The sequence below is a fragment of the Mus caroli genome, unplaced genomic scaffold (assembly GCF_978045245.1).
Source record: "Mus caroli unplaced genomic scaffold, Mus_caroli_1 scaffold_4, whole genome shotgun sequence".
Taxonomy (NCBI): Eukaryota; Metazoa; Chordata; class Mammalia; order Rodentia; family Muridae; genus Mus; species Mus caroli.
This window is the reverse complement of record NW_028227259.1, coordinates 152,457,988-152,471,005: the sequence shown is the minus strand read 5'-3', so window position 1 is coordinate 152,471,005 and position 13,018 is coordinate 152,457,988. Positions and strand designations below refer to the sequence as shown.

The 13,018-nt window shown below is 48.5% G+C and overlaps 1 protein-coding gene across 1 annotated transcript in view; it reads left to right on the top strand.

The window, feature by feature from the left end:
- The window catches only part of Slc7a1 (solute carrier family 7 member 1), a 72,903-nt gene extending 60,242 nt beyond the window's left edge, over window positions 1-12,661 (top strand). Inside the window, exons 9-13 of the mRNA XM_021162329.3 lie at window positions 3,196-3,298; window positions 4,776-4,993; window positions 5,452-5,618; window positions 6,087-6,195; window positions 7,566-12,661. Of these exons, the coding sequence (XP_021017988.1) occupies window positions 3,196-3,298; window positions 4,776-4,993; window positions 5,452-5,618; window positions 6,087-6,195; window positions 7,566-7,669 (701 nt within the window). The 3' untranslated portion in view covers window positions 7,670-12,661. The remainder of the gene's footprint in view (window positions 1-3,195; window positions 3,299-4,775; window positions 4,994-5,451; window positions 5,619-6,086; window positions 6,196-7,565) is intronic.
- Window positions 12,662-13,018: the final 357 nt, after the last annotated feature.

Genomic DNA, 13,018 nt, shown 5'->3' with positions numbered 1-13,018 from the left:
AAAAGATTTTTATTTTATGTGTATGTATGTTTGGCCCTGCATGTGTGTGTGTGTGCACCAAGTGTGCGCCTGGTATCTATGGAGGCCAGAAGAGGGAGCCAGGTTTCCCAAAACTAGAGTTACAGATGGTTGTGAGCCAACAACACGTGGCTGTTGGTAACCGAGCTCAAGTCCCCTGAAAGAGCAGCCAATGCTCTTAACTGCTGAGCCATCTCTCCAGTTCTAGATACCTATACTTTGATAAAAGACAAAGAAACCAGATTTACAGAGGGTAAGATGCAATTATTCTTAGAGTTTAACTCTTATTGTCAGCCAGGCAGTGGTGGCACACGCCTGTAATCCTAGCACTTGGGAGGCAGAGGCAGGTGGATTTCTGTGTTCGAGGCCAGCCTGGTCTACAGAATGAGTTCTAGGACAGCCAGGGCTACACAGAGAAACCCTGTCTCAAAAAAACAAAAACCAAACCAAAACAAAATAAAACAAAACCTCTTATAGTCATCTCCATGGGCAGGGCGTGTACGCATGCACACACACACACACACACACACACACACACGTGTACGCACTCCTATTCCTTCAGAGCCACCCATCTTCCCTGTCCGTTGAAGGTTTCCTGGTGTAGAATTTGGTAGGCTGATCTCTTGCATAATCCAAGCCAAGGGGACTTTCAGGTAATCATCTGCAAGTCCAGTATCCATGTGTCTTACCTCATAGATTCCCCAGAAAAATGAACATCTCCCAATCAGTTGAGAACAAAATCCATGTACCATCTCTTCCTGGGGGCATATTACAGGTGTTCTTGTTTGTGCTCAAACAGTGGTAGACCCAGAGCAGGGGAGGTTATTTTTATGTGATCATGTTCATCCCCAAGAAGACAGCTGTGCTAGAAGATTTTGGTAAACTAAAGGACCATTTAGGGGGCTGGAGAGATGGCTCAGTGTTTAAGAGCACTGACTGCTCTTCTGAAGGTCGAGTTCAATTCCCAGCAACCACATGGTGACTCACAATCATTTGTAATGCGGTCTCATGCCTTCTTCTGATCTGTCTGAAAATAGCTACAGAGTACTCATACACACAATAAATAAATCTTTTTAAAAAATGTAAAAGAACCATATAATAGTACTGGAGACCCCGAAGGACACTGAGGTGCACACAGCCCACTGTCCAGCTGGAGTAGTAGGGGCCTGGAGAGTCCCAAGGGTCACATCTAGGGGGGCTGAGCCACTCTTGATTGATTCGTTAGTGTTCCTGCCAGAGTCAGTTCCTTGCAGCATCCGACTGGCGCCAGGGGTCTTGTGTGAGCCAGGTACCATACAACTTGTATCTCGGTGATTTCTTGAATGGCCACTCGTAAGAAAATGGGCCATTTACTAGTTGTATTAGTATTTTTGCTTTATTAGTGTTTTGGCTTTGTGACTATTATATTAAAGAAAAGAAAACCAGTTTCAGTATTGCTGCCTGTAATTAGTGATTATAGCAGTGAGGTTACAATATGATGAGTAGAATTAGGCCACTGAAGAATTTGCTCAGTGTTTCCACATAATTTGATTTAGTATTTCCTGCCCGTGATCACAAAAGGAGGTCCAATCATCTTTCAGGTGTCTATCAAGCACATGCCTCTTGCCAAACCACGTGTTTGGTTTATTTCCCCGCTTTGGTAGGATTTAGAGTTGGTATTCTAAGATCGTCTCCGGGGAAGAAGTTTGTCTGGGTTTCTCTGTGAGCAGGGATAGAGGCAAGCGTGGCATGTGGGGTTGGTAGGTGTTCCAATGATCCGGAAGGCCTTCGCTGCTCTCTAACCATATTATTCATCATCAGTTTAAATCTGTTTGGCTGGCATCGATCTGATGGGGCTGCAGAGATGTTTGTGGACCGTCTCGTGATCATGCTCTAATTTGTATTGATTTGCATGTGATTTGAAAATATCCCAGAGTAGATCTTGCCAAATTATTTTTTTAAAGTGGGAAAATTGGTATTACACGGACATAAATAGACAGCACAGGGAATTTTTAAACAAACACATGTTTATCGTACTACTGGGGATCGAACCTAGACATTACATATGTCTACCGCTACCGCTATGTCTACTGCATTGTCTGTCTCTACCGCTGACCCGGACCTCCTAAGCATGTGTGTTCTACTGGGTGGCAGGATGGGAGGGTTGGCTTGGTAATGGGGATGCCATCATTTAGAAATAACTTTGAACTTTTCATATGTGAGGAACAACCTTTCCCTACTTATCTGTCTAGAGTAGGAGCCCCTGTGTCTTCCCAGAGCAGCCAGTCTCCCCATCACTGTTATCTCTAGATAGATGTGTCATTAGATCATAGTCTAGGAGTCCAGACACTGGCCTGCCTGCTTCAGGGCTGAGTACCTAGAACTTAGTGACTGGCATACTCTCAAGTAGTGATACCTGTCTGGATGAGTGAAGGTGGATGGAGGAGAGATGGGTGGATGGAAGAGGAATGGGAAGATGGAGGAAGGTTGGATGGGTGGAGGAGGGATGGGTGGGTGGAGGAGGGATGAATGGTGGGTGGAGGAGGGATGGGTGGGTGGAGGAGGGATGAGTGGATGGAGGAAGGATGTATGGTGGATGGAGGAGGGATGGGAGGGTGGAGGAGGATGAATGGTGGGTGGAGGAGGTAAGGGTGGGAGGACGATCAGATGAAGGATGATATAGAGACAAAGGTGTGTGAGGAGATGGACAGATGGAGCACAGATGGGTGAATATGGATAGATATAGACAGAGGAAGATGAAATGGGTGAAAAGATGGATGTGTGGATGTGGCTGTCTGAGCACCACTAACATGTGGCAGAAGTCCCAGTGGGGTCAGAATTACAAGAACCTGATCCCGGCTCTTCCATTCACTACTAGCTGTATAACCTTAGCTGAACTTGATAACTTAAAACAGTATTCATCTGTAGTGTTAGCTTAGAAGATCATTTTATACACACACACACACACACACACACACACACACACACACACACACACACGGCATTCTATGCAAATTTTAACGTTATTTCTTGAGAACTCTCTTCCAACCTTGAGCCTGACTTCAATTGAGCAATGCCTCTCATGGATAGGCTGAGTGAGGGTGGGGCTGGAAGTACCCAGATTACAGGTAGGTGGCAGTCCTGACCATAGGACGGCCAGAGGGCCACTCACAGCCCCGATGTCTGTCTTCTCCCCAGCTGTGATGGCCTTCCTCTTTGAACTGAAGGACCTGGTGGACCTCATGTCCATTGGCACACTCCTGGCTTACTCTTTGGTGGCTGCCTGTGTTTTGGTCTTACGGTACGTATGGCATCCCTGAGGTCAATGACAAATGGTAAACAAAAGCTTATGGCTGTTTTAACAGTGCTGAGGAGGGGGATTGTGAGTTCATAGTTTTCAGGCCATACTAGATGAATTGGAGAATGCCGGGTAGATGGAATGTGGTCAGTGGTACACCCAGCCCCCACCCTGTCCACTGGGGTCCCTATCATGTCCCCTATCTTTCTGGCTAAGTGTCCCCAGCACCAGCATTGGTCTGAATCTGGGATCAGAAACGTAGAAGGCGTAGGGCAGTGACTTCAGTCGGCCCGATTGTTGGGGTACATGATTCCCAGGACTGCATTAGAAGAACCTCGGGCCTATGTATACTGTAGCTTCTGAGTGTCTGTAGCTCTCAGGGACACTGGATTCTCATTGTTTTTATTTTAACGACAACAGCATTAAAGTGGCTTTAGGGCCACTGAAGCTGGGTGCTCTAGCGCCTCACCCACGCAGAGCCTTCCCAAAGCATAGGCCTGCACCCCATCTTTGCTTGGACATGGAAGAACAGGCCTCTGCTCTAGAGATGTCCTGAGGTGGCATTTGTCATGAGAACATGCATTCACAGTGACTTTTTGTGACACAACCATAGCTTCCTTTCCTCCTTCAGGCGTGTGTTAGAAAGCAAAAAGCCATTTCCATAAAGCCAGGTCTGATCCCTGCTAGCGACTGCAAATTCAGCCTAAACTAGTTCATAGGCCTCTTCAATTCTAGAGGCTCAACCCTAACATGTTCTTTGAGTCCCACCTACTTTCTTTCTTTTTTTTAAATTTATTTATTTTATGTATGCAAGTACACTGTAGCTGTGTTCAGACACACCAGAAGAGGGCATCAGATCCTATTACAGATGTTTGTGAGCTACCATGTGGTTGCTGGGAATTGAACTCAGGACCTCTGGAAGAGCAGTCAGTGCTCTTAACCGCTGAGCCATCTCTCCAGCCCCCACCTACTTTCTTAATTGGCTAAAATACAATGCCTTCGTGAGTCTGTAGGAAGAACAGTTAACTAGCTTGATACCCTTGATACGCACGCTTCTTGCGCTTGGACTTGATTGTCCTCAAAACAATTCAAAAGAGACTCTGCTTTTCAAAGCTGTTGAGGATGGACGGTCTGGTTGGGAAGGCAAGGACCTGCCCTCATGTAATCACATGCTTCATCTGCAGGTAGCCTGGGTCATTCCGCAGGGTCCATTCTTCACCAGCTCTGTCGGTTCGCACTCCAAGGAACTTAGCGTTTTAGAATAGCTTTATCCATTTACGGCATGCAGACAGAGCTTACCAGTCCTCCATTGGTCTGTCCTTTGTTCTTGTATTGCTAGAGACTGCACCGTTCTACTGGTTTATGACCTGTGTCCCAGGCACCTTACCTTTGAATGCACACTGAGAACTCAGACTGATGTGTGTGTCCTTTCTTAGCAAAAGCCGCTAGCAGCACTCATGCAGTGGGCATGTCTTTACAGGTACCAGCCAGAACAACCTAATCTGGTATACCAGATGGCCAGAACCACCGAGGAGCTAGATCGAGTAGATCAGAACGAGCTGGTCAGTGCCAGTGAGTCACAGACAGGCTTTTTACCGGTAGCCGAGAAGTTTTCTCTGAAATCCATCCTCTCACCCAAGAACGTGGAGCCCTCCAAATTCTCAGGGCTAATTGTGAACATTTCAGCCGGCCTCCTAGGTAAGAGCTCCCGTTTTCCTGGGAAGGGGTTTGGAGTCTACGTCTGTGGTGCTGTGTGGCTTCTGCTCCACAGGCATGAGAGTTGGGTAGGGATGCAGGATGGTGGGAAAGATGAGGGTCTGGTTTGATACCCAGCTATGACACCAGCTTTTCATTCCTATGGAATTTATGACACAGATGCAGTCTCCTTTTGGAGGATTTGAATATATATATATATATATACATATATATATATATATACACACACATTATGTATATATGTGTGTCTATATCTTCAAATATATATCTTCAAATACATATACATATTATGTGAGTGTGTATGCATATATACATATATATATACATTTTATGTATGTATATATACATATAATATGTGTGTATATATGTATATATGTGTGTGTGTGTATATATATATATATGGAGATTTCCCCAATTCTAATTCTTTTCCTCTCTCACAGCCGCTCTTATCATCACCGTGTGCATTGTGGTCGTGCTTGGAAGAGATGCCCTGGCGGAAGGGACACTGTGGGCAGTCTTTGTAATGACAGGGTCAGTCCTCCTCTGCATGCTGGTGACAGGCATCATCTGGAGACAGCCTGAGAGCAAGACCAAGCTCTCATTTAAGGTGAGCAGCTTGGCAGGCCTGCAGGAAAAAATACCGATGGGTCGAGAGCATGGTTTTTCTGCAAGAAAGCTGAACCTTTGTGGCTCGGCCAGACTTGGGAGCTTCGGGAGGCCAGTCTGGCCAGCTCACCTCAGGGACCCGCAGAGCACAAAATGTCTTGTTAAGCAGGAGCCCCTATGTCTCCCCAGTCCTCAGTTAGTAGGGCATACCCTGTCTCTAAGGGCCTCTTGTTAAATATCCTGATGAATTGCCTGACATTGTTTGGCCTTGGACTCAAGGTATCTGCAGTTTTAATAATTTAATATAATAAGAATAACAACAACAACATCAACATAGTTTAACCTTGGGGATAAAATGGATAGCCCTCTTCTAGTCTCTTTACGAGGAATGTTTGGGCAATTCTGTTTGGAGTGGGCTGTTGAGTTTGCCACCTCCCATCAGATCTGATGGCGCCTCGTGTCTCTGCAGGTACCCTTTGTCCCCGTACTTCCCATCTTGAGCATCTTCGTGAACATCTATCTCATGATGCAGCTGGACCAGGGCACGTGGGTGCGGTTTGCGGTGTGGATGCTGATAGGTATGTATGTATGTATGGGATGGTGTGTGCTTTGCTGGGTGAACCCGCATTCGATACCCAGCTTCTCTCTGTAAGGCCTGAGTGTTTTCCCCTCCTGCTTCCTGACTGGCTAGTTCATGTAGCAGAACCTGCCTCCTTTCACCTTAGACAACATGGAGGAACACGAGTTGTCAGCGGCTTACTCTAAAACTCCTGACGTGTTATGGAATCTCCTCCTTCAGATACCTTTCATGGGCGGCTGCCCAAGATAGTTCTCTCTCCAGGCATATCTTGAAGTTAAAAAAGCATGAGGTGAGAGAGATAGTTATTAAGAAAGTACCAGTCACTCTGAATAGGAAGTCTGGGTTGTACCTACTTGCCCAGTACCTGGCTCTGGGCTCTTCCGAGTACCTCTGCCAGAAGGACCACGAGCGTGTGGGAGGTGCTGGGAAGCTCTTGATGGAACGGCAGCTCTCGAGACAATCAGGGCTTGAGCAACTTGGGGATTGTGTATGGTTTAGTCCGGGGTTGTCTGCCTGGGTGCTGGCCACCCCTCACTAGGGCTGATGTTGTGTCTCTCCCTACCGAGAGCGTGCCACTCTCTTCCCAATCTCCACCCCAGGCATCTGACCTTGGGGCTGTAGAAGCTGGTTTCAGTCCTTCTCATTCTGTCTGATGGCCTAGGAGACCCTGGGCCTTCTCCTCGTGAGAAGCACCTTGCCTTATTTCTTTGTACGTTCCAGAGGCCTGTCTTCATTTGGCTTCAAAGTCTAGAGAGGTGCCCACTGCTCACTGTGATCCATTTCTTGGTGGTGGAGGTATGGGGTCTTCTCCTAAACTCCCCCTGCCTTGGGCTGGTGAGCCCTCGGGACTGTATTCCTGTGTGGGTTGCACAGGTGACCCTGAGCCATGTGTTCACAGTCCCTTGTGGGTCAGTCCTTTTAAAGCATCACTGCAAATGTAGAGAGCCCTGGATGCTGGGTCAATACTGTACACAGCCCTTGTTGTTGACTGTCTCCTTCAGTCTAATGGGTTACTTAGAAAAAAAAAAATCAGAGCTACTAAGCCAGTCTAGGCAGAGTATCTGCTGGAAGTCCCAACCTGGGAAGGAACAGTGTCTCTCTGGTACTCTGATGTCACCTAGTGGTGGCCAACAGCTCAACATCTTCTGTGACCTTCTACCTAGCCTGCTGCTCAGGGAGGCCCCTGTGCACTGCCCAGGATATACACAGGTTTTCCACAGTGCAACCAGGACAGTAACTTTGGCTAATCCCATCCGGGGCAGGGGCCGTGTGTCGCCTCTCTGGATGTTGAAGTCTACCTGGGCTGCCCCCTGCGGGTCTGGCAGCCCTGCCTGCACTCTTCACCCTTCTGTCCCCTTTTCCCTGTAGGTTTCACCATCTACTTCGGTTATGGGATCTGGCACAGTGAGGAAGCGTCCCTGGCTGCTGGCCAGGCAAAGACTCCTGACAGCAACTTGGACCAGTGCAAATGACGTGCAGCCCCACCCACCAGGGTGACAGCGGTTGACGGGTGCCCGTAGAAGCCTGGGACCCTCACAATCTCTCCACTCATGCCTCAGGATCAGCTCACACCCCCAATGTCACCAAACCTGGTTTGCTGCCAGCTCGTGAGATCCTGGTCACTTCTGGACAGTCCCTTGGTTTACTCATCTCCCTCTGAACAAAGAAAGCAGCCCTTCTCCCTGCTGGCTGGCCGGGTGCTTCGCTGCTGCGGCCCCAGCAGAAGGGAGGCCCCCTTCTCCTCTTACTTGGGAAGCAGGCCTCCCTCCCTCCCTGGGACCACCCTGGCATCGCCCATGTGCACACTCCAGATGGCTAGTGAGCCTCTCCCTGTCAGTCCAGGACAGTCTCCTGACCACAAGATGCAAGACTATCCCAGCGAGGAAGCATGCGCCCCAACAGTGCTACCTGACAGCCCATCAGCTACAGAATACCTAAAGAGGAGGAACAGGCCCACATCTTACTGCTTTCTGGCTGGGGAAGTAGGATGGGGTCCGCGTTCTGCACAGAACGCAGCACGGTGTGAGCCGTTCAGGTGTGAGCCGCTCATCTCGAGCACAGAAGACGGGAGATCCCTGGAGTGACCAGTAGTGTCGAGATGGGACAGCCAGCTCGGCCCGCGTGGACTAGGGCGACATTCTCTGGTCTCATTCCTAGCAGGCCTGGGTCGGCTTCTGCTGCTCTTGGCGCCTTGTCCCCACTGTCCTGAGTCACTGGAACACGAGGCTGTATCCGTAGGGTTATGTCATTCTCTTGGGTCTTCTAAAGTTCTTCAGACAGGTGGCACTCAATGTGGGGTGGTGACGCCTTCCTGGCCACTGACGTGATCTGTGTGGCCTTTTACATCTAAGGAGTGCTGCGGAGTCCTCCCCTGCTGCTTGCTGTGAATCACTCCACTGGATTAACTTGGGGCTTAATGTTACCTTGGAAGATAGCCAAATCATTACCGAACTGCCATATCAGCTTGCGGTTCAAGATGTGTGGCCTGCGCAGGAGATGGCTTGGGGTCCTATTACTATTCCTCTGGTAGCTGTGGTGCCTTTGCCTGCTGCTGGTGAGATTTCCACCCTGGCCTGGACCTTATTCCCCTTCATTTCCCCTCCCCCACCCCACGCTCCATATCTCTCGGGGTGCGGGCCCGAGGGCCGACACCTCTTCATTTACTCTTTGTAGATAGAAACTGCTTGAGAGTGCTGGTGGATTCTCAGAACCAGCAGGGTGCCCTTCCCCCACCCCACATCCCTCTTCCACACCATATTGGGGTGGGGAAGGCTAGTGTCTTAGTCTAATGTTAATGCTGTTTATAAAGCCAAGCTTTCTTTTCTGTCTGGCCTTTGACCCAAGTCTGGTGGAACAGGCTGGGTAGGTAGACTGATGGCCCTGTCTTCCCTCTGCTCTGGAAGATTCTTGAGAATGGAAGAGTTAGTGGGGCTGGACCGGCTCGTAGCCTAATGGTAGCGCACTTCCCCAGCCTACACAGGGCCTCAGCTTCCACCCCCAGCACTATGTATGGAAAATTAGGGAGATTAGAGAAACCACCTGGTTGCTGGGTCAGCCAGTGGAGGACAGCGAGCATCCAAGAGCCAGGCCCTGACCACCATCCAGGCAGTTTGTCTCCGAGGCTGCCTGAGAACACTGCAAAAGGAGTATTATAAGACCCTACATGTTGAGTTTCTAAAGGTATTTAAAGTTATGTAGATTGGTGCTGTAAAATATTTTGATAAATATTAACTTATTTTATTTGGGTCTTGATTACCTATTGTCTTCTTAGGGTCTGTTAAGTATCTGTCTGGGTTTTTTTTTTTTCCTTGTTACTTGCAGAGAGAGAGAGAGAGAGAGAGAGAGAGAGAGAGAGAGAGCCCAGTGAGGTGTTGGAAGAATCTTTTAAAGTTTAGTGTCTTTGGCTTCTTTTTTGAGACAAGGTTTCACTCTCTAGCTGGCCTGGAATAGGATTATCGTTGCCCAGTCTGGCCTCTGCCTCAGGCTCCCGAGTGCTAAGAGCATAGTCGTGAGCCTCCGCTCCTCCTGCTGAACTGTCTCTTGCTTTCTGGGTAAAACCTCCCTGTCTAAGGCAGCCTAACCATGTGTTTACAGTTGACGTTTCAGCCAGCAGCTTGTATCCCACCAAGGGGAAAGGTGTGTATCCAGGGGTTTGATCTGTCACCATCCCTCCTGAGGACCGCAAGCAATGGTCTATATATACATCTGTTCTATATGTTTCCCTGTGTGACACAGGAGCAAACACAGGCCCTGGTGGGGTGGGGTGGGGTCGGGGCAGGGGGTGGGCATCCTGAACCCACTTCCTAGTCAGGAAAAGATGCTTGAAGGGGGCATGCCTAGTTAGTTGATCAGCCATTGAGCTTTTACTAAGAGTGGACAGTTACTGGGGAAGCTTTTGGGGGTACACAGGAACAATGATGTATATAGTTATGCCTGGAGTGAACCTCTAATGTGCTTTTTATTACGCCCCCAGTTCCTTCTGAAAGGAAAACACAAGCCCCAAACCCAAACAACACACACACACACATATCCCTCCAGACCAACAGCAGGTATAATCCTGTCTCCTAGCCTCCTGCCCAAAGAAGAGTCCCATTGGGTTTCAAAGCATGGCCAGCATTTCCTACCTAGCTGGAACTTAGACATTCTAAAGACACATTCCCATGCCTTGTTTACCTGCAGCTAGTATATTCACATTGGAAAGACCCATTTTCCCAGGAGCCTGTGCTCTTCCTGTCTCTGGGTCTAAGTTCATGAAGAAGCCAATACCCAGGGAGCTGTGCTTAGGAGTGGGGCACAAGATGTCTCCACCTTTCAGAAGGTGGCCCTGGTCATGGTGGTAGTGGTAGGTGGTGTCTATAGAGACATTACCCCTCCCACCCCACACCCCTGTGTATATTTGTGGAAGGGTAGGTGCACACCTATGCCCATCCCCCATCCCTGCCCATCCCCCATCCCTGCCCATCCCCTACAGCCATGCCTTTGTGGATTTATTTTGCAAACAAAGAAAAAATGAGAGTCTGACCTGGGCAGTTTCTGGAAGATTACTGGCTTTATTCTGTTCTCAGTTGTTCACAGTTTGGTTTTACAGTATGCAAATTCTGCCTGTCATCTGATATCCCTCTGCTGGTGACTTGACATGGGAACCACATACCAAGCACCTGCTCGAGGCTTGATGGTCAGAAGTGTCTGCAGGTTTCTCCACCTGCCCCTAGCAGCCAAGGGTTGGACATACCCCACCCCTGGGCCCCACTCCTGAGCACATCTGGCACAGCCAGTGTGTGCACAAGCTAAGGGAATATGTACCCTGCTCCGCCTGTCTACTGCCCGATGCTCTCATGCATAGGGCTGGGATTACCAGTGGCCGTGTTTGTACCTTGGCCCTAACCCCACGCAGACATTCTGAATCTCGGAGTGTGTTCATAGTCTCCTCTAGCAAGGAACTTGCCCAGCACTGGTAGAAGCTTGGCAACAGCAGTGTGAGAGACCGGGTTCCTAGGATAAGCATGGACCCGCCCCATGGGCCCACTCATGTCTACCGGCAAAGCCATGGCTACTGCTGGTCTGTGTACCTCCCTGCAATAGAAACATGGCTGGCTTCCGCCAAGGCCCATCCTTTCTGACTTGAGCATCTCATGTCCCCACAGATAGTTATTTCATCCTAATAAAAGCTTACTGTTTTGTTGGCTCCCAAGCATTAAGGAATCTTAAGTGGGGAATCTAAGTGCCAGGGTGCCCACCCCTTGGGGTGTTGGTGGGTGATGCAAACAGGAATGTTTGAGTCCAGGTATGGTTGGGCTAGCGAAGGGAGTGGCCAGACAGAGAACACATGGCCCATGGAACTGTGAGAGAACTCGGAGTCAGCGCTGAATGTATGTCATGTTATATAATTCAAACCGTGTCTGTTTGCCTTCATCATGAGACGATTGTATATAAGGTTCCTGGGGGGAGAGCGAGCGGTCCGTTTCTTTAGGCTGGTTTTGGTTTGTGAAATGTTTTGATTGTCACAGTGGTGCAAGTGAAACGTGCTACACTCCAATGTGGTTAGGATGAAAATTTTAGGGGAAAAAAGAAATCTACCAGCGGGTTTTCACCTCCGTTACGCTCGCCTGGTCTTTCTGTGTCCACTGCTCCACTGAGCCGGGCAATATGGTGTGGCCAAGGGTCTTGAGACACGGTGATGACCAAGGAGCCTTCCTGGGCCATCCTGTTACACATGCTGAATGGCTAGCTCAAAAGCCCAGGAGAGACGAAAGGCAGTGTCCAAAGATGTTCTCAGGGCGCTGGCACGTCCAGCAGCGTGAGGAAGCAAGGTTTAGGAAGCTACATCATGCACGCTAGTTTATTGACAAGTGTCACCTTTCGTGCTCTGTGACAAGCTTTTTGAGTTCGGGACTTATTTTCCAAGTTATAATATATCTTTGTATTTAAGATATTTACTGCTTTGCTTGTGCCTTGAAGCTTCGATGGGTTTAAGGATCACAGAGGGGCCAGGATGCTAACATGGGCTGGTTTATTAGCAAACCTGAATACTTGTGTTGTGGTTTCTCCAGGACAATTTTTTTTATTATTATTTCTACTGAACATGGAGCCATTATTAAAAAGAGTTATGTGTGGTTTTTCATTATGTAAATTGTATATATATTTTTTTGCTTGTTTGAGGTTCTATTTTTCTAATAGTCTTCTTACAGTTTCTTATAATGATGACATTAGATTAAGTCCGATACTAACTGTAAATCAAGCTGGTTTCTGCTGGATTCCCGTGGATTAATTATATTTTATTTTAAGGCCAAGTGCAGGTGTCATCCACCACCCTTTGGGAAAAAAAATGTGAAATTTATGTTTCCCCTCGTTGCTGAATACATTGTACACTGGCAAGGCCCCTCCCATACTTATGTGTTGTAAAATCAAAGCTGTTTTGTGGTACATTGTGTCATGCTCCTGCAGATGCCAATAAACCCTGTCTGGCTTCCACAACTCACCGTGTGGTCTCAAGCAGGCTAGCAGCTCTTGCCTAGTTCCCGAGCGAGTCCATTCTGGAGGGTAAAGGGTCCGTTTGTCATCTTTAGCATCTTTCTGCTGCGTAGGACGAAGTCGGTGGCTTTATTTCTATGGCATGGATTTTTCTAGAAGCCATTTGGGAAAGGCTGAGGCCTGCACTTCTAGATCCTTGCTGACTCCCTACCTCACCCCTCCAGACTCACCTGGGGTTAGGGCTACAGACTTCATCAACCATCGGACTTAAGTAAACCGTGAATCCCCTCAGTCCACAGACACCAGAGGCTTGCCCTTGCTGTCACACGCACCATCTTGGAGGAAACAAG